This window comes from Rhinichthys klamathensis, unplaced genomic scaffold (genome assembly GCF_029890125.1).
Source record: "Rhinichthys klamathensis goyatoka isolate OS25496 unplaced genomic scaffold, OSU_Roscu_1.1 h1tg000261l_1, whole genome shotgun sequence".
Taxonomy (NCBI): domain Eukaryota; kingdom Metazoa; phylum Chordata; class Actinopteri; order Cypriniformes; family Leuciscidae; genus Rhinichthys; species Rhinichthys klamathensis.
The window spans coordinates 49,831-71,880 of record NW_026606782.1 but is presented as its reverse complement, the minus strand read 5'-3'; the positions used below and the strand labels follow the sequence as shown (position 1 = coordinate 71,880).

At 36.6% G+C, this 22,050-nt stretch overlaps 2 protein-coding genes across 2 annotated transcripts in view; both read left to right on the top strand.

The window, feature by feature from the left end:
* cnpy1 (canopy FGF signaling regulator 1) overlaps positions 1 to 13,775 on the top strand; it is a 72,313-nt gene extending 58,538 nt beyond the window's left edge. The window contains exon 7 of the transcript XR_008809025.1: positions 13,766 to 13,775. The gene's annotated coding sequence lies outside the window, so the exon portion shown is untranslated. The remainder of the gene's footprint in view (positions 1 to 13,765) is intronic.
* paxip1 (PAX interacting (with transcription-activation domain) protein 1) overlaps positions 1 to 21,785 on the top strand; it is a 28,409-nt gene extending 6,624 nt beyond the window's left edge. Inside the window, exons 6-20 of the mRNA XM_056267480.1 lie at positions 1,820 to 2,449; positions 3,791 to 4,652; positions 4,803 to 4,897; positions 6,216 to 6,308; positions 6,486 to 6,623; positions 13,547 to 13,668; positions 13,893 to 14,077; positions 14,194 to 14,237; positions 14,402 to 14,469; positions 15,226 to 15,328; positions 15,767 to 15,935; positions 16,779 to 16,879; positions 17,075 to 17,209; positions 20,912 to 20,987; positions 21,157 to 21,785. Of these exons, the coding sequence (XP_056123455.1) occupies positions 1,820 to 2,449; positions 3,791 to 4,652; positions 4,803 to 4,897; positions 6,216 to 6,308; positions 6,486 to 6,623; positions 13,547 to 13,668; positions 13,893 to 14,077; positions 14,194 to 14,237; positions 14,402 to 14,469; positions 15,226 to 15,328; positions 15,767 to 15,935; positions 16,779 to 16,879; positions 17,075 to 17,209; positions 20,912 to 20,987; positions 21,157 to 21,275 (2,940 nt within the window). The 3' untranslated portion in view covers positions 21,276 to 21,785. The remainder of the gene's footprint in view (positions 1 to 1,819; positions 2,450 to 3,790; positions 4,653 to 4,802; positions 4,898 to 6,215; positions 6,309 to 6,485; positions 6,624 to 13,546; positions 13,669 to 13,892; positions 14,078 to 14,193; positions 14,238 to 14,401; positions 14,470 to 15,225; positions 15,329 to 15,766; positions 15,936 to 16,778; positions 16,880 to 17,074; positions 17,210 to 20,911; positions 20,988 to 21,156) is intronic.
* The last annotated feature ends 265 nt before the right edge of the window (positions 21,786 to 22,050 follow it).

Sequence of the window (22,050 nt, the reverse complement as noted above, 5' to 3'; positions counted from 1 at the left end):
ACCCTTGAGTTGTTCCAAACCTGTATGGAACACAAATACTTGTGGAGCATTTGGCAAATCTGTTTCACCAATATTCTATTATGACAGCTTATAAAAGGCTATAAATAACATATTCCAAGTTTCAACAACATATGACCAAAACCCATATTAAATCGCAATTGGAAATTATTGCAAACACTCGTTGGTGGTTTAAAGGGAGTTTGAATTAATCGTATAAATTGTCTTATGTAGCTTGATGCTAATTGTGGCTTTAATGCACCTGCTGCACAGGTCCAGTTATATTTCATGATGTATTTCGTCAAAAGAATTTCACGCAAGGTTAAACAATTTTTTTTTACATTTTTTTTATAATAGGTGGATAAATCTGGGCTTGACATTAATGGTTGTCCGCTTGTCCGGGACAAGTGGATTTTTTGAAGGGACAATTAGAAGAGAATTTTTCTTGCCCAACCGGATAAGTAGCCTGATTAAAACGTCAATAACAAAAAAAGAACTAGGGAATCAATAAAATGAGAGAATGATTCTGATTTTATTACATTATGTAATGTAACATAAATTATTTAATTTGATCAGCCTTACCTAGAGTAACAGCCCTATAGTGTCTTATTATTCTAATTTAATTAATTGATCAAATTTAAGAATTTAAAATGAATGATAATGATGTTAATAAGATTAGGGGGGGAAATGCCCTAAATACCATATTGTGCATACAGTATTTGACAATATGCAATTTAAGTATATCAAAGCTGATTGAACACTGATGAGAATATTGCTTCAGAATAAATTATATTTACAACACAATTTTTTTTTCCCCAGACAAGCAACTTTTTTACTCGGACAAGTGAATGACAGATTTACTTGTTCGAAGGACAAGCACACGAAAAGGCTTAATGTCGAACCCTGTATATTGGGATCAAAGCGGTGTGAATGAGAAGCCATAATACCAGAATAACAGCTAATAGCCTTGAATAAAAAGCAAAAGAATAATGATAAAAGAGTAATGAAGATTAGGTCTCATACCTGGCAGAGGTATGAAAGAGTTATCGAGTGAGAACAATAGAAACATGAATTGGGCAGTTATCTCCAAAGCAGGCATATGGAACTTTTCCATTGCATGGTATGGCTCGGCTCGCTTTACTTTGCTTTTCCACTGCAGTTTAGTACCGCTTTAAAGTGGGTTGGATTATAGACTGATCGTTATAGTTGCGCCAAATTCAAATGACTCAAATCCAATGACGCTGGTTGTGACGATTCTCTCTGGCCAATCAGTGATCTGCAGTGTTTATACATCAAATTTTAGGATCAGTACAGCTCGCTTGGAACCTCAACCGAGGTGGTACTAAAAAAAATACCAGGTACTGTACATAAATTTTTTATTTTTAGAGATAACATCCTTAGATTTGAAATGAAGCATGAGCAGACTTGTGACTTAAACACCACAGCCACATAATATTTTTATACATTTAAGAAACATTCTCAATATTTTTATATTTGTTTTTATGTTTGAGCTTATATATCTCCATATTAATAACAGTCTGACTAATTCTAAATCTTTAACTGGAAACTGTTGGCTTTTTTTTAAAGTTAGTTATGTGTCTATTCAGAATAACTTATGAGCAGCAACTTTTTTTATTTTGGGTGTGTCATTTATGGCCCACTTGCCAAAATGGGGGGTGCAGAGAAAAGGGTTAAACAAAATGAAGAATATTACTATTGTAATATCTCACTGTTAAATACAATTGAATATTTAAAAAATAATATATTTTACAGTACACCTGAAATTTGCTCTTTATATGTTTTTTACTTCTGTTTTTTCCAGGCCAAGTATGAGTGTGCTTTGCGGCATAGCAACATTAAGATAGTAACCCCAGAATGGATTTTGGACTCTGTAAAGGAAAAGAACAGGAAAGATGAGACTTTATATCACCCACGGCTTACATTATATGAGGCACCGGAAGAGGATGGCAGCGAGTATGAAAATGAGAGGAGCTCAGGTTCTGAAGGCAGCTACAGTGACAGACGCTCACCTCACAGCCGAAAGTCCAGCCCTACATCATCTCGTGATGCTTCCCCAGTAGGCAGGCGTAGTCGTTCAACCTCACCAAAACATGAGCGCAAATCAGAGTTGATGTTCGATGACTCTGATGACTCATCCCCAGAGAAGGAAGACCGCAACCTGAACTGGACCCCAGCTGAGGTGCCACAGCCTGGCCCTGCCAAGCGTCGACTACAGCCTGGCAAAGAAACGGGTTTGATCAATCTGTGTGCCAATGTCCCACCTGTACCTGGAGGCTTTGGGCCGCCAGATGCTCGGCTGGTAGGCACAGGTGGAGGTGTGCCTCTAGGGGTGGAGAGATCTGAGGTCATGGGTGGATGGAATCCAACTCCCAGGACACTGAGGAACATTACTAACAATGCAGATACGCAACAAGCCTCGCGACCCTCCAGTGTAAGAAATAATTTTGAGCTCTATGACCGTATGTACTCTGTGACAGTAAAGATGTATCCATTGGTAGAGATTCTGATAAGTACACTATTTGGGCTGCACGATATATCAAAAATCGATATTGTGAAATGGCTTAGTACAATTGGCAAATCACGCAGGCTTACTTACCCTATTTAAGTAAATGTATGTGCTACCAGTTTCAGACTGAAGTGTGCCATTTACACACATCTAGTTCAAAATACAGTGTTTCACATTCTCAGAGTGGCTTGGTGATCGGCATGCATGTAAATGACCTTACTCTGAAAACAGCACACTTATTTATTTGCTGGCAATGGGGTGTAACGGATCGTAGTCTTGCCTATTTAAACATTTAACCGTTCTTAAACATTTTAAGCACAAGAAGAGGAGAAAGAGAACTCAATCCGGTACTCACACGCTGTTTTCTGTGCGCACACTCAAATCGTGCACACAGACAGTGAGTGAACACAGAATTGAGTTCTTTCATGTCTCCTTGCGCTTAAATGGACACAAAGTTATCTCAAAATACCCGCTTCTGCAAGCATTCTATTAAACACAGTCGGTTATGTCTCAAGTGTACGTAAACAATTGAGAAAAAAAACGGATTTGTGTCAAAAGTATATTGAATGCGTGCTGTCTATGACATTAATCAAATGACAAATCACAGCTTTAACAAAGATAAATCTATATTTATTTTATACTGTGAACACTGTGCAGTGTTATTTTACACATACATTTCTGAACCCGAGTACTACTATTAGACCTTACTTTATATGTAACTTTGTTCTATTGTATTTATCAATACTTGTAATTTTTGCTTATGTTATTACTGAATTAAATATTAATTCAGTAATAAAACTTGTATTAAATAATGCAAAGAAGGTTTTTTTTTTTTTTTTTTGCTGATCTGAAAAATTATCCAATCCGTGACTCAGTAATATGATCCGGACCTTCAGTTTTGTACCTCTAGCCGGCAATATTTCAAAATAAAAGCATGATGGTATACTGTTTGAACATTTAAATAAAATAAGATAATTAGATAATTACTTACTAATTAATTTGTATTATTTATATATATATATATATATATATATATATATATATATATATATATATATATATATATATATATATATAATGTAGTATTTAATTAACTTCTTATATTGACATCCATTAAATTGAAACATACTGTGTGTGATATCAGGTTTTGGCCATACCACCCACCCTTATATTTTAATATAAAAGAGTTGTTTTGTTTTTCAGTTTGATTCTTTTCTTCACATTTATGAAGCTAGTATGATTTATATTTTCTGTGTGAAATTTTAGATCCTCCAGGGTCTTTCATCCTCCTCTAAAGGTATGGTGGAGCACCTGGGAAATCAAGGCCAGTCTGGTGTTCCCAACCAGAGTCTGTTTAATCCAGGTAAGACCCAGCAACAACTACCACCTGAAGCACAACAGCAGTTAATGCAGCAGCAGCAGTCACATCAGCTACCACAACATCAACAACAGCACCCACAACAGATGGCACAACAGCATCCTATGATGCTGCCGCAGGTCATGCAGATGCACCACCATCAGCAACAGCAATCGCAACAACAGCAGCAGCAACCGCAGCAGCAGCAGCAACCGCAGTCGCAGCCGCAGCCGCAGCAGGGCTTTCCTCAAATGCCTCAGCAATCCCATCAGTTCTTACAGCAACAGATGCATCAGCAGATGTATGCACAACAACAACAGCAGCAGCAGCAGCAGCAGCAACACACATTCCCACAGCAACAAATGCGACCACAGCAGCTCCAGAGGCCACCCTTGCAGCAGCAACATGCATTGCAGCAGCAATTGCAGCAGTTACAACAGCAGCATAGACTCCAGTTGCAGTTACAACAACAACAGCAGCAGCAACAACAACAACAACAACAACAACAACAGCAGCAGCAAAACCAGCAGCAGATGCACCAACAGCATTTGCAGCAGCAGCAACAACATTTCCTACAACAACAACTCCAACAGCAGCACATGCAACAACAACTCCAACAGCAGCAAATGCAACAGCAGCATCTGCAGAACCAGCAGCCTCTGCAGCATCAGAACCAGCAGGTTACTCCACATCAGACCCAGACCATGCTGCAACCTCCAGTGATGCCTGCACAGCTACACCAACTCTTTGGGCATGAGCCAGGCCAAGACAGTAAGTACAGTGTTTTTTTGTGAACACAATACATATGTTATTGAGATGTATGCTGAGTCTCAGCTAATTTTAGCTAGCCTAAAAAAATTTTCTGAATGAACTGAGAAGATGCCAGATAAATTTAGCTTCATGCTTCTTTTTTTTTTTCAGTCCCTGAAGAGGGATTCCTGGTTGGCTGTATCTTTGCTATTGCTGACTATCCAGAACAGATGGCTGATAAACAGTTACTGGCCACATGGAAAAGGGCAAGTGACTCCACCACACCTCAGCTAATACTGAATTAGTTACTCCGAACTAGTGGTCGATCAATATATTGCCAAGGTTGATATATCGGCCGATATTTGGCATTTTTTAAATATATCGGCATCGGCCGATAAGTTTTTCTGATAGGCCGATGTGTTGGAAGCGGGACTTTTATTTTGACGGGCGGCGCTTTGACGGGGTGCCTGATCACACAGCGCTCACTCACATTCTCCGTCTTCATTAGTTTTTACGATCTCTGTCAGTCATATCTAATACTTTGTTAGACAGAACTGGTAAACAAAGTAAATGGTATGCGAAAAGTAAAGCGTTTGCTTTTATATTATTTGTAACAGAAAAGGCGAACAATCAGGCTCAAATACTTTCTCATTTACGTCAACATTCAGCAAATGCGCATCTACATCATTTAAACAAATCTGAATATCTAATAAACATTTAATTTCACAAACCTTGCAGATTTAATCGAATCCAGCTGTGATATCTTGTGAAGTGTGCATTTGTACCCTGCATAAGCGTGTTACTGCGAGTGACGGTTGGTCCATGCCAAGTGAGTGAATGCAAACAGAAGGTGAATGCTTCACAGGAGACTCGATCAAAAAACTTGAAATCCTTGGTTTTAAAATATGCTGTGCTATATCCAGTTACCCACTGTGTCATATTCATATCGTTTTCACTGTGTGCTGTATGTAAAATTAGCTTTACCTTGTCTTTATTTGAAAAAAAATATGATTACCAGTGCGCACGAAATTACCAGATTACTGAGTGCCCTGTTACAGTGTTTACCTCTTTTTTATTCACATAGTCATATATATGTAAACAATTACTTTATTTTTGAAAAATACTCTAATAGGATTGCAGATTCAAGAAGTTGCCATCTAAAGCTCTCTAAGATATCGGCATCGGCCATCAAAAAACCACTATCGGTCGACCACTACTCCAAACTGTAAACAATTGTTTTAGTTTTTTTGTTTAGAAAACAGTTTAAAATGTGATCTGTAAAGTGCTTCTAAATATACAGAAAATAACAGAGAACAGGTGATGGAGCAACCCAGTTCCAGTGCAACAAACCTCATTTAGTGGGAGGAATTAATTAAAATTGGATGTTTTCAAGTGTCAGGATAATTATTAAAATTAATCAGTTTCTTAAATTCTTAGATTCTGTATGTGAGTAGCACATGATGAAATGGTATTTTAGAACATCTGTAAGAAGGTGCATCTACCCATCGCTTAACACCCTTTTAGATATTTTTGTTTTTGTTTTTCTGGCAGAATCTAATTAAGACATTGTTATTTTGCAAACAGATCATTCAGGCAAACGGAGGCACTGTAGACTCTGCTCTTAGCCGCTGCACTCATTTACTTTGTGAGAGTCAAGTCAGCAACACCTATCTCCAGGTAAACATAAAAGCTTGCTTTGAAAAGAAACATACATTATACATCATCACACCGTCTTTTATACTGCATGGTTTAATTGGTGGGAATATGTCCTCAATGTTATGTGTGCTTTTTTAGGCTACTCGCAGTCGTGACATTTACTAATGATCTGTTATTAAACTGTTTTTCCTGCACCAGGCTCTGAGAGAGGGAAAGCGTTGTGTGACTGCTCACTGGCTTAACACTGTCCTCAAGAAGAAGAAGATGGTCCCCCCTCACAGGACTCTTCATCTTCCCTTCAGCTTCCCTCCAGGGGCCAAGCCCTGCTCGCAGCATGTAAGAACCAGCCCTTTCTATTGAAGGGTTCAACATCATATTAAATTAGGCCTGGGTAAAAATATCAAAATGATAGATTAATTGCTGTAAACTATACCTTTTAAACTATACCTGACTGTCATTACTTGGAAGTTATTGTTATTATTAATAATATTAAGATATTAGGGTTAATTAAAATAATCATATTTATATATTGAGGTTCATTAAAATGTGCATGTTTTTTTTTAAAAAATAATCCATATATTTTATTATTGTTGTTGTGATTATTATTATTATTATTAAAGGGGGCAGTAAAACAAATAGTACTACAACTCATACTAAGTGTGAAGAAGCCTCCATCTTGTCTTTAATCGTCTTATTTTACGTTAAAATATATGCATTATGAACAAAGAACCGTCCCCCATTTTAATTATTATTAATTATTGATAATTAGGGATACACGATACAAAATATCTACTGATATCCGATTATTTGAAATTACATATGCTGAGAGTTTGGTGGTAATGCCTCAGGCTTTTGTGCTGTACTGTTTGAATTTTATTATGCTGTCGAATGCTACGATAACCATCTCTGAAAATATCACGGTAAATGGTATTACAAAGTTCAATTCAATATTGATTCATTTGTATATATTTTAGGTAGTACATATCTCCCAACTAATGCTGTAAACTATACAGGGAACCTTCTCATTTAGTACATTTATATTATATGAAAGGTTAAAATTAACAGCAAATCCCAAACTATTATATTTAACTGCTATTTATTTTCAGATATAATTCACACACTCAAATAACATCTGTATTAGAGCCCGACCGATATATCGGCGGGCCGATATTATCGGCCGATTTTAGGCATTTTCCTAACTATCGGTATCGGCATTTATAATGGCCGATAAATGAATATTATAAAAAATGCGGGTGCGGTGATTCATGTAAGGGTGGCGCTGCCAATAAAGCACCTAAAAGCTGTCACAAGAACTGGCAAAAGTAATGATTATGAATACAACAAATATAGCAAGGAGACATTTTAATTGTTTATTAATAAACAAGTGTTTTCAGTCAGTGTCAGCCAAAGATGAAGTTGACGATGCTGACTCGCGATCTTCAGTGAACGCGTGCCAGAGAGAAATGCACATTTCATACGATTACATGAGTCTGTCTGTCATTCGTTTTGAATTGTTCTGTTTAAAAGTAGACATTTCAATATAGATATATTTCAATTCTCAGGTCTATACGCTGAGTCTCGGTTCATGAGACGAGCTCCAGTTCACCCGCAGGCGCCTCCGTGTCGAGATTATCTATCGTCTGCTATATTTACTTCTTATAAATTAAATTCCGGCAAATGGTTGATGAAACATTGATTAAAATTAAGATACAATTAATACAAAACGAAATTCACTTTGAAACGAAAGGTTTTGTGCTTTCTGTTTGATGTCTATGTGAAAGTTTCAAAGCATATTTTAGTGCCGCTTTCAGAGCGCTCACGTCCGTAGTGCTGAACTGTGGCGTCTGTAACATTGTTTTTTCCTCATAAATGCGAACACGAAAAATAAAATAAAATAAAACAAATATTTTATGTAGCCTGTGGAGACTGAGAGCCAACCCTTGTTCATCCGGTGGGTAGTAGCCTACTTGTGATTTGCGCAGTGTAATTCACAGAATTGATATCTCTGCTATAAGCCTCTGTCACGTATTGTGTGAGCTTGTGACTATTGCAAGCGCGCAGCTGAGAAGTCCTGATTATATTGTCTGCTATATTTAGGCCTACTTCTTATTTATTAAGGCAATTGGTTGATGAAACATTGATTAAAATGCGTGGCGCGAGCGATCTCCGACAGTAAACTGATTCTGCTTTGTCTAGGGTAAACAGCTGTTGCGACGCGAGCAGTAACGGCCGCGTCCGGTGTAGACACAGTGTTAAAGCTCATTCTGCCTATAACGCTACGTTTCAACATTAAGCAATATTCCAAAAATGTATATAATTATAACACTTTATATAGGGCCATTTTGCATTAAGAGTAGCCTAGTTTCACGTTTAGTAGCCTATATTTTGCTTACTAATTATTTAAAATAGTATAAAAGTACTGTGTAATTAAAAATGTTTTCATTATGATATTATTAATTTTACTTTAGTAAAAAGATCTGAGTTCTTCCTCCACTGGTAGAGATTAGAGGAATTAAGAGTAAAAATAGAAGATAATAAGGTTTTGTCAGTGACACTTTTTATATATTTATTGATACAAGTTATGACTAAATTAAAAGACAAAGTCGTTAGTGAAGATTATGCAACAGTATTTAGAATATAATATAATATAATATAATATAACATGCAATGCAAACTAGTTTGGTTACAGTTCAGCTGTATAATTCTCATTCTATCATTCCCCCTGCCTCCATTACATATCTGTGTCACACAAGTGTTTGATCACCACATTTGAGTGATCATTGCAAAACGTGTTTATAAAATATATTTATTCTGTTTATAGTTTATATGTGTAAAGTACCCATCAAAAGTTTGTACACACCAATAGGAAAGTGTCCAAACTTTTGACTGGTATACTGTACTATAATACACATAAATAATATTGCTACTGTATTATAATATACACATAAATAATATCGGCCGATAAATTGGTATCGGGCTTTTTTTACTCCCTAATATCGGTATCGGCATCGGCCCCCAAAAATCCATATCGGTCGGGCTCTAATCTGTATGTAAACATTTTGTGACTAAAACACTGGGCAGTTACATGAGAGATGATACATTTTAGTAAGTTGTACTCTATCTTTTAATAGAGGTCAACCGATAGTGGATTTTACCGATACCGATATTTAGTTTTGACCATGCATGCCGATAACCGATTATTCAACCGATATTTTTTTAAATGGATACTGGATTAAAAACAAACATAACACTCCAAGTAAAACAGTGCTGAACTGAAATGTGCTAAATTAAATAAATATATAAAAATGAATATATTAAAATGAGAACTTCTACAGAACAAACTCTACAGCAAATAATTTAAACATTAAAATATTACAGGTCAAATATGTGTTTTTTTAGCTATAACCTAGAAACATTTGTAAATGACATAGGTAACACTTTGCAAGTCCCATTTGTTAACAAGGATGTAATATAGCTTTCATGAACTATGCATTATGCAATATACAATATACAGTTTTTCTGCATGCATTGTTATTTGAGCAATACAATTGTACCTATTACTAAATGTTGAAATTAACAAACAGTGAATAATACTTCTACAACACTTATTAACCTTAGTTAATGCTAAAAATGGAATCTTATTGTAAAGTGTTACCATTTCATATAAATCCAAAAAGTCATGCTTAAAGATGGCCGACAGCTATTTAAAAAGCATTTTCTTGAATTTGCAAGGGTTTTGATGGCAAAGTTGCACATCAATCTCTTCAGTGGACCCTGGTGCATCATCCTATACATTGCAACCAGGTTGTAAGCCATTGTGTTTTGATTTCTTCCCCCTCCAAACCAAGATGGCCAATGGTCAGTCAGAAATGCCAAGTTGCTCCGGAATATCCACCCATTCCTTCTATCCTAGGAGACTCTTGTAGGTAAAAAAAATATTGCAGCGTCAAGCAATATCTAACGAGTCATATCACGGTAAAAATTTCCAAGTTTTGATTTTAGATTGGGAGAAAAATCAGATTTATCATCTGTCCACTATAGTGGACCTCATGCATCAATGGCTATATTTCAGCTACAATTCATACTTATACTGTGAATATTGTTTTTGAAAATACTTACCGATAATCTGCAGTAACTTTTTTTGACTGTAAATAAATGTATTTGTATTATTAGAATGTAATTTTCATTGACATCTAAAAAAGTAATGTAATTACATAATTTATGTGACTTATAATGCATTACTTTACTCATTTCATCAAAAAAGTAATCTAATTACGTAATGCATTACTTCTTAGATCAAAAAGTTATCTGTTTACGTAATGAATGTTGCTTGTAATGCATTTATTTACTCGTAACATCAAAAAGTAATCTGATTACGTAATGCATGTTACTTGTAATGCATTACTTGTTAGATCAAAAAGTAATCTGATTTCGTAATGCACGTTATTGTAATGCGTTTCTTTACTCGTAACATCAAAAAGTTATCTGATTACGTAATGCATGTTACTTGTCTTGTAATGCGTTTCTTTATTCGTAACATCAAAAAGTAATCTGATTACGTAATGCACATTACTTGTAATTAATTACTTGTTAGATCAAAAAGTAATCTGATTAGGTAATGCATGTTACTTGTAACACATTACTTTACTTGTAACATCAAAAAAGTCATCTGAATGCGTTATGCCTGCCCCAACACTGCTCATTTCAGATGAGATTGAAAAAAACGTATCGCTAGGTCTTCTCAGAAGAGGGCAATGCTAGAAATGTGTCCATCTCTAACATAATCAGAATTATCAGCTAATAAGGGTAAATTGACATACTCTGGCACACTGGAGGGGGCATCTGAGTGGTTTCCACAGTTGTACCTTGACAGGCTGTAGAAAATTCTGATGGAATCACGTCCTCATGTTCTGATATCAAAGATACACGAAGTGCAACTTGTATGAAGGTCAATTGCCTTTGCAATATTTTGGATTTATATATATTTTTTTATATATTTTATAGTTTTCACATGATTTGATATGATTGTATTGATTAGTTTGTTAAATACACATACTTTATCTGTTTGATTATTGTATTATGTTTAATACAGTATCTCTTCAGTTTAAACCATAAATGCATGCTGTCCACTCAAGTGGACATCTGAAAATATCTTTGAAAAATTTGTTAAAAAAAAGGAAGAAAAAATCAAATCAAATCTTGTTTTTCATGCCTTAAGAGCAATAAAAACACATAGGAAAAACATCCTGACTGAGGTTATCATAATTCATGCATGAAAGGGTTAAATAACTGCAAAGGCCATAGCATTAAAATTACATAAATGTAGACCTATATTACATGTATAGTCTCTCACTTTATTTGCTTCTCTTTTAGAACACTTGATGATTATCTAATCAAAATAACAATATATATTGAAGTGATAAAAAAAATCTGTTTGTTTCTGTCGGCTGCACGAACATATCAATGTTGAGAAAGCAATCACGTCACTAGCTTTAAATACGCAACTTCACCGACTAATGAATGCATAAAAGTGACCAGCCGGATATAAACTAATGGAAATAGATGGTAACAATTGCGACATAAAACATTTGGGTCATGTCTGCGTGTGTTTTTGTCACATTGCTTTAATCGCTTGCGGTAGCCGTTTCTAATGTTATTCCTCTCAGACTTGACAGCAAACATACTGCTGTTATTTCTCTGCGAATGCAGCATCTAGTCAATAAATGAATTACTTTATAATGATATGGCAATATGTACTTTAGTGTTCTGTATTCATACCGTTCCGCTATCTCTGTGTTTTAAACGCACATCTGAAGTGTCAGCGCTCTCTGTGCTGCGTGTTCTCTCCGTGCTGCGCGCTGCCTCATGTGTTAGCGTAAACAACTCAGCCAGTGATCGTGTGTTATTTGTCCTCTAGAAGCCGCTCTTGCTCTGTATAATGCCAGCAGTCTCTTCTCAGCGCTCTCGTGCTGTGTAATGACCGCGCGCACTTCTCAGCCGCTCCAGCAACGGACGTAACCCGGAAAAAGTATCGGTGTGGATTTTTGCCGATAAGGATAGTTCCACCAATCAACTATCGGTACCGATATATATATCTGCAAAACCAATGAAACGGTCGACCTCTCTTTTAATATACCTTCTGATGTTCATTCATGTTTATTTTGTGCTATAACTTGTATAAAAGTAGAAGAGAGATGACTTGCGCTCCGCCCTGCTGCTTGAACTTGGGCACTACAACAATCTGTTACACCGCATTTCAAAGTGGCATTTATTGCTTGAATTTTGTGATAAAATTGACAGAATTTGAAATCATGGAATGGGCAACCCTCACTTGAACTACTTGTGATTCATAGTCAAATAGATCCGGAGCTAACGCCGGCAATTGTTTTTTAAAACTGCACTAAAGTGAGATTGTGTTATTACATTATTGCTTTAACTTCGACAGCCTTAAATTGACCCTTCGCTATGCCACGTCCGAAAACCGCCACTGGCCAATCGTGTCTTAGCAACCGTAACTAGGCGCGGGAGGTCTGGCAAGCTTTCGAGCGAGGGAAACATGCCGAAGCGTTGTGCGTATGGATTGTGCAAATCTGATACCCGGTATCCTAAAAGTTTGGACGGGGGAGTGGAATTTTTTTCCTTCCCGAAAATCTAAATGCCGAGGGGAGAAATGCCGGGCGTGGATCAAGCAGTGTGTGAGACCCCATTCACAACTACATGTCCACAGGATTAACAAAAACACATATTGCTTGGAAGTTGGAAATAAGGACGGTTCTTTGTTCATAATGCATATATTTTAACGTAAAATAAGACGATTAAAGACAAGATGGAGGCTTCTTCACACTTAGTATGAGTTGTAGTACTATTTGTTTTACTGCCCCCTTTTGATTGGCAGGATACAATTGGCCCTGATCATCAGCTGTTTAAAAAAAATTTAAAATCAGCCAATATTTGGCCAATACATCCATAATGACAATAATGTCCTGATTTTAAACAATCCTAGTGTTTTAAATAAAAATACTTGTTTTATTGAAAATAATAATAAAATACTAATCCAGGGCATGAACGTTCACACAGTGTGTGTGAACCATACTCATTGATATTGAATCAATACAAAAAGGAAATAAAATATAATCAAATACCCAGTCCTATGTATGTTAGTCATATGCCATTATTCAGTTTATCATACATTTGAGTGGCTGAGTTTTACATGAACTTCAGTGTCATTATCTGATTTTGTGTTTTTTGTCGTAACTCAGGTTATTTCTGTGACTGGATTCGTGGACAGTGACCGTGATGATTTGAAGCTCATGGCCTATCTAGCAGGAGCAAGATACACAGGCTATCTGTGTCGAAGCAACACTGTGCTCATCTGTAAAGAGTAAGAACCAATGCAGTCTCCTGTTGTTGCCTGCTTCCAACTGGTTGCTCACTTTTTTTATTCTAGCAACTGTTAAAAGTTTCTTAGTGTAGAAAATCTAAAGTAGAGTTTTTTTTTTAATATAAACTAAAACAACAGTAATTGTTTTATATCTCTCTGGAAACTCAATCTGTCTGTTTTTAGTAATTATCGTTAATATGCTATGCCCCTGTCAATGCCATCAGGCCGAGTGGGCTGAAATACGAGAAGGCAAAGGAGTGGAGGATCCCATGTGTGAACGCCCAGTGGCTGTGTGACATACTTCTGGGGCACTTTGAAGCTTTGAGGCAAATCCAGCACAGTAGATATTCTCAGTTCAATTTGCCCGAACCACTGGCACCCAACCCGCATCTTGTGCACAATCTTCTGAGTAAGTTTCATTTAAAATTTCAGCAATGTAATTTCAAGTTATTTTGATGCTGTATAGCTGGCAGATTTCCAAGCTATTGAGGAGGTAGAATAACATTCTCTCATTTTTGTGGTCAGGTGCTTGGCGCATTCCTGTGAAGATCTCACCGGAGGTGTTGGCGGTGAGTGGGCTCTCACACGGACACACTCTGATTGCTCTCTCTCTTTGTGATGCTTGAGTCTTGCAGTGAAGGTCCTCAGTGGATACACATGTAACAGCATGTCTGGGCAGAGGTGTATGTGTGCAGACTCAGTCATCTTTTTTTTTTTTTGTCTCTTCAACCAGACCTTGCGACTGCAGCTGAAACAGAAACAGGCTGACATCGGCTTGCAGCCACCCAACAAGAGGCCCAAGTGAGTACAAACAGTGAAAGATTGCTGGAACTGTAGGTAGAGCTGTATAGCAGAATCTGTATTGTGGTGATTCCGTTCTTCCTATAATTTTCTGTTGTATCTCTCAATGTTCCTGTAAAGCCCAAAGTACACTTCAGTTTTATCATGAATGCTTAGTGCATGAGTACCGCCAAATTCATAGCCTTTACAATAAACTCAATGTGGTAGCATATGTGAAGTTGAACACAGGCGCTCGACGCATGAATGATGAAAAGATTCATCTTTGTCCAGTGTCTTCCCCATTTCTCTCCAGGAGTTATGACCAGTAAAAAAATCTTTATTTAAACTGGAGTTATGCGTATCTCTTAACCCACTCACCCAAGAGCCAGACAACATCTCTTAGCGTCTCTTTTGTCTGTTTGTTGCATTTTGTTGTTCCATCTCCATTTCTTTTTTGACTGTGAGACAACAGCTTTAGGACAAACTAATAAGTGCATAAAAAATTCAAGGTGCATGTGGTAGCTGAGCATACAGAGCTCTGGGTGTACAGTACACGCATACTATAATGATGATGAAATTTGCGCCGTGCGCATGGTACGTATATGCTAGCGTACGCCTAAAGACAGACATATACTTAGGGAGTAGGTGACAAAAAAGCTAAAATAAATAAATAACATATTAAAAGAAAGTTCCATTAAGTACAAGAAGTTCAAAAACCATGGAGAACTTTCCGAGCTGAATTTTGGACAAAATAACATTGTCTCTCTTATTTTGCAGGTTAGAGGAGTTGCCAACACCTACTAAAAAGCTTCCACCTGAGTCCACACCTTACGTGCTTTTCACAGGCTTTGAACCTCTGCAGGCTCAGCAGTACATAAAGGTATCTAAACACATGCTCACTTCCTGCAGATATCGGATACATTTAGTCAAATTAATGACAATGGCCTAGTTTGAAGATGTACCATAAAATTTCTCTAGTCAAAGGCTGCTGGAAAGGTTGAAAATGATGTTGTAAAATGGTCATGAACTAATTCCATTTGAACGGTTCGAGAGCACTGAGAAATATGTTGCTCCATTCAGATGAGCTTCAGTAAGTAACCTTCATGGTGTTCTGTTCGCCCTCCCCTGCATCCTTTTATCCTTTCTTTTTTCATCTCTTTTGGTCTCTCTCTCTCTCTCTCTCTCTCTCTCTCTCTCTCTCTCTCTCTCTCTCTCTCTCTCTCTCTCTCTCTCTCTCTCTCTCTCTCTCTCTCTCTCTCTCTCTCTCTCTCTCTCTCTCTCTCTCTCTCTCTCTCTCTCTCTCTCTCCTTGGCTGCAGAAATTGTATGATCTTGGAGGGGAAGTGGCTGACAGCAATCAGAAGTGCACTCATCTGGTTGCTAACAAAGTGACAAGAACGGTGAAGTTCCTCACTGCCGTATCCGTAGTCAAGCACATAGTCACTCCAGAATGGCTGGAGGAAAGCTGGAAAAGCCAGAAATTTGTGGGTGAGTCTGTGTGGAGTCTAATTTACGTTTCAATCGATTATTACTGATGTGTAGACGCTCTGAGGAGCCTTGCTTCATATCCCATCAAGAAAGGTTTTGGATTAAAAAATTAAATACTAAAAAACATAGATTGGAAAAAAGTTGGTTCTTGAGTTCACAAGCAGTTTCCATAGAAATGGATGGCAATCTCAACTCAGCTCCATCTTGGGAAAGTAAAGTCCATCAGAAATGTGCTGATGTGGAAATTTTGTTTGGTATCCAACTTTTTGTTTGGTATCCAACTGCCAACTTTGACATCAACACCAAAAAAGTGTTTTTGCAAATGAATATTGGAATTATTAATCTTGTAGTGTATTTTCCATAAGCTCCAATCTAGAATGTTACAACAAATGCATTAAAACATTGAAAGGCTTTGAATATACTGTTACCTTTTAGGTTTACACCTTTATTTAGTACTTTAAAAATAAGGCCTGATATGATCTGCCTGCAATATTGTTTCAGTCACACCTGTGGCTGTACTTTAAAAGTATAGTTCACAAAAAATGACAGCGTGTCATCATTTACTCACCCGCATGTGGTTCCAATCCTGTATGACTTTATTTCTTGTATTTTGAGAAATGTCCATACATTTGAAGTAAATGGTCACCAAAACTGTTTGGTTAACAACATTCTTCAAAATATATTCGGTGTTCTGCAGAAGAAAGTAAGTCGTACATTTATGGAACAACGTGGTTGAGTAAATTAACGAATTTTCATTTTTGGGTGAACTATGCCTTTAAGAACATTATATTAGCAGGCATAGATGTATTGTGCATCCCTAGTGATAATTTGATTTGTTTGCAGATGAGCAGAGCTACATGCTGCGAGATGCAGAGGCAGAGGTGTTGTTCTGTTTTAGCCTGGAGGAGTCACTGAAGAGAGCTCATGCAGCTCCGCTGTTCAAGGTGAGGAGCTTTGAGGACATTACAGTCCATCCACTATCACTTCCCCTGTGTGCAGGTTCACTTGTTTATATGACTGCAGAACAATAAGCCAAACAACTATTCATTTCAGCACTGACATGTGGCCTAATTGGATATCACAGAGAATGTGTTTCACTGATGGGTGTGTGTTCAGTCGTCTCACTCTTCTTTTAACAGGGGAAGTATTTCTATATAACTCCAGGAATCTGTCCAAGCCTCAGCACAATGAAAGTTATAGTGGAGAGTGCCGGAGGGAAAGTGCTCTCCAAGCAGCCCTCCTTCCGCAAGATCATGGAGCACAAGCAAAACAAGGTACACTAATCAGATCCTCAATACAGGGGCGTACAGGGCTGTTGTATTGAGGAGGATGCTGTGTCAGACTTAATGAACATCTATTTACAGCCTACACAACAGAGCTGTTTTCTAGATTTTGTGCTCTTTTTGTTTTGTTTGGTGTTTGGAATAATTGCTCACAATGTGAAATTGAAAGTACGCACTATTTAAGAGGAGTATCCAGGACTATGGTAGTACCTAATATACACTTCCAAAAGATTTTCTTTTTTTCTTGATACTTTTATTCAGCAAGAATGCATTAAATTGTTCGAAAGCAACAGTAAAGACATCTATCATGTTACAAAAGATTTAGATTTCAAATAAATGCTGTTCTTTTGAACTTTCTGTTTATAAAATAACCCTGAAGAAATTCACCACAAAAACATCAAGAAGCACAACCGTTTTCAACATTGACAATAATAAATGTTTCTTGAGCAGCAAATCAGCATATTAGAATGATTTCTGAAGGATCATGTAGGGCTGGACAATAATTCAATATCAATATATATATATATATATATCGCCATATATATTTTTTTTCAATAACGGTGATATGATTTTTAAACACATTTTCGATATTTCAATATACATTACAGGCATGGGCTACGTTTACATGCAACCAGATAATCCATTAGTAATCGGATTGACGGCTCGATCGGACTGAAAAGCCTCTATTTAAACACCTTAATCGATCTGATTGAGCTCGACCCGAATACATTTTTGATCGAATAGAGAGCGGTGGTTTATTCCTTTTCTAATACGATCGAGAGGACATGTAAACACTTGATCGGATTGAAAACCGAAACTGAAAGGAATGCGCATGTGCAATGACGTTGAAATAGCGTATGAATGACGTGCGAACAAGCTGTTTTTCCTGTTTAAATAAAGTGTCATATAAATGAGCATCCCGTCATTCTATAATACTCATTTCACTCAGCATCTGTGAAGTGGAGCAGGACAACGTCCCACCAGTCCTCGTTTCAGACTCTCAGCCATAGACGACTGGTTTTGGGCGCGTGCACTTTTTTTTTTACAGTCTATGGCGGGGAGGGGTATTTTAAAGCTGCCGTCGGCAACATTTTTTTGATCATATTCAGTGAAATCGACACTATAATCCGACAGAACAACATAAATAAAGTGGTTTTAGAAAAAAACCCGAACTTCTAACTCCACCTGGAGCGTGTTATTTGTTTTGCAAAAATCCACAGCTCCCGGATCATCATGTCCAATCAGCGCAGGGGGGTGTGAGATCTGACTGTCAATCACACATCGGGCACACGCCACCCCTCACGCACGTTACAATCACAAACACACGCTTGAAGTTCGCGCAGTAACGAAGAGTGATGGCAGATGTATCTCGCTTTCAAAACACTAACAAATCAAGTAAGCTCATTTAGAGTATAAATGACGTTTGCAATTGCAATCTATTGGTAGATTAGCCAGGGCAGCATACCTCCAAATACTCCATGGTGTTGATGGATGCTGATGAGACGGGCGCGTTCACAGATAACCTGGTGCACACGCACTGACGAGCACGAACTCGGTGGGAGGGTATCCGTTGATAGTGGGGGAGGGGCATGAGAGTTGTAAACATTCCAAATTTTGCCTAAGTCCACTCAATCTGCCAGACTTGCCGACTGCAGCTTTAACTGCGTGATAAATATAAGCAGCGGCACAACGGTTCATATGTTCATTGTCTCCAAATTATCACCAGAAATGGATAAATATTAAGTCTGCGGTTTAAAACAAATAAATAATCAATCAATGTAGGAGAATAGTTATTATGTGCAAACAGCGGGAAACTCTATTTTGTGCATTGAGCGCATGTCAAAAAATCAATTCCAATTTGAAGCTTAAAGCTTGTGACCCGATCACTTGTTTAGCGTAAACACGACATTCAGATTCATCAAACGGAATGAATTCAGGGTGTCATCAGCACTCAAAATCTCCCTTAGCAACATCTGTGTTTTTTCTGCAGCAACTCTGCACTTTTCTTATTCTTTATTCTGGCTGAAGCACTTTTTTCAATCTATAAGAATATTATAATCAACCTATGTTAGCCTATAGTTTAAAGTTAAAGATATTAATATTAATATTTTGAGTCTTATGTTTATTTGACGGTGATTTCACATTTCTTGTTAGTATGAAGGCTAAATACAAATAAAATATTAACAATTTATTTGTACCATTTTTATTTCTAAAATATTATATAGTTTTATAGGAGGAGGTTTCAGAGACTTGGCAAATTAATCTTTCAGAAGTTTGTAGGTACAGACATTCATTGTGGGCGTTCTTGGCAGTTTTCCTTAGGCTTTTATACTGTTCATATCGATATCGGAATTATATCGTATCGACCGAAATTAAGAAATATATCGTGATATAAATTTTGGCCATATCGTCCAGCCCTAGGATCATGTGACCGAAGTCCGGAGTAATGATGCTGAAAATGTTGCTTTACCACCACAGAAATAAACAAGTTTAACCCTCTGGGGTCCTTCGGCCCAAATGGACCCGAAGCATTTAAATATATATATTTTTTTAAATCATTGCTTTATCGGAATGGTCCGAAATTTGGTGACTTTGTTGGTACTTGGCATATGAACACCCCAAAAAATTGGGGACAGGATTTGAATAGTCTAAGTGGTTGTAAAAAAAATAGTCACACTCAGGACCTTCGGGTCCAAATGGACCCGCATAGGAAATGAATGGGAAATTGGCAAAAATGTGAAAATACAGAGTTATTTTGTGCGTACAAACTACAAATCAGCCACGATCCAGAAAAAAAGCACACAACAGTGAAGGGGTGAATCTATAAAACATCAAGAGTGCAAAACAGACACATCCACACACACACACACACACACACACACACACACACACACACACACACAAACACACTTTTATACACATACACACTAATAAATTCAGATTACATATGAATTTTGAATTTTTAAAATGCTCAGTTTGTCCACCAGATGGCATCCATCTCATTTCAAAAATTGCTTTCATGAGGCCTAGGCTTGACTCTAAAATGAAATACAGCTTTAAAAAAAATAAAATAAAATAAAAATATTTTTTTTAAATTTCTATTATATTCAATGGGGAAAAAATGGGTCATAATTATTGCATTAATATTAATTATAAATCATTTTTATTTTTGAAATTATCTCAAAACACCAAAAAAGAAAAGAAAAAATATTATAAAAAACAAGTAAAAAAAAAAAAAGATGATTTTTTTTTTTTATAAATATTAATCCCACCCTTCCGGCCCATTTGGACCCGAAGGTCCTGAGTGTGACTCTGAAATGAAGGACCCCAGAGGGTTAAAATGTATTCAAATAGAAAAGTCTTATAAATTGTAACATTTTACTATATGTTTGATCAAATAAATGCAGCCTTTGTGAGTGTAAGAGACTTTCAGAAACATTTATACATTTAAACATTTTACCCACCCCAAACTTGAGTACAGTAGTATACAGTAATTATTAAATGCCATAATTATTAGTTATATTGTAAGGTGTTACCAAAAGGTTTTGACACTATGGCCTGCTATATAACTGTAAATAAGCATGCTGGATGTGCATGTAAGACATTATTTAAAATAAGTTTGTTCTGTTGATGTTTGTATGTGTAAAATAGTAACTGACTATTGCACTCTGGATTCATCCATGTTTGATCTAGAACTTACCGGAGATCATTCTGATAACCTGTGAAAATGACTGGCATATGTGTCGAGAGTTCTTCCTGAAGAACATTGGTAAGACGGCATATCCTTCATGTCCAGTTCCCATCTTAGTATTTACATTTATCACTGTATAGTATAAAACCACGGTAGTATGAAATTGACATGCTATAGTATGTGTATAGATTTAAGACTGTTCATCAGTCATCAAGCAGAATCTAATGATTTATTTTCTTTATTTCAGATGTGTATACTGCTGAGCTTATATTGACAGGGGTGTTGACTCAAACCTTGGATTATGAATCATATCCTTTTAAAATAGAAGCAAGATTTAACAGACAAATAAGCAACAATCACTTTTGAGCGGTTTCTTGTGATTCCCTGAACCACAAGTATTTACTTTCAGTGATGCCGGACTTCTCTCAATGAATTGGAATTTGTGGTGTTAAACTTTGTGAAACTCATCATTTCTGATGTTATATGATGGCATTTAGTTAGACATTTGCAACATCTTTTTTTTGTAAAGAATTATAGATGTATGTTTTGCTCCTTAACAATCTCACATATAAATTCACATGATGTCCTTGTTAGGACATGAATATTATTTGACTGCTGGTGCCCTGCTCTGGATCGATGCTAAAGGTTACTTGTTAAATTTTAGTGTACAGTTATGTTATATTTCAATGTTTGTATTTTATTACTTGATTAATAAATAATTTGTTACCAATTTTGTAAACAAAGTAACAGTGAATCTAAATAAATTACTGTTATTTGTAATGATTGTTTAAATCAAGGCAAAGCTGTTTTTACTGTGATACATGTCTGCCCCTTTTATGGTTTGGAATAAAATCTGAATTTGATTGTGATTTTTAACTAATGAGTCTGTCAATATATCTGACTGACTGTTTTGATTCTTATACACTTTTCTGGAGCCTGCTTGAACATCGACTAGTATTTGTTAATGTCAAGTCTAAAAGATAACCTAGGTTAAAATAAAGTTTCCTAAATCACAGATCTTTTATTCTATCTAAACTAAAAAAAAAAAGAATACTACCAGGTTTAGCAGGTCACAAAACATATTTACACAATGGCTTCCAATCATCTCTCCTGACCGATGCTTTTGGGAGTACACAGGGTG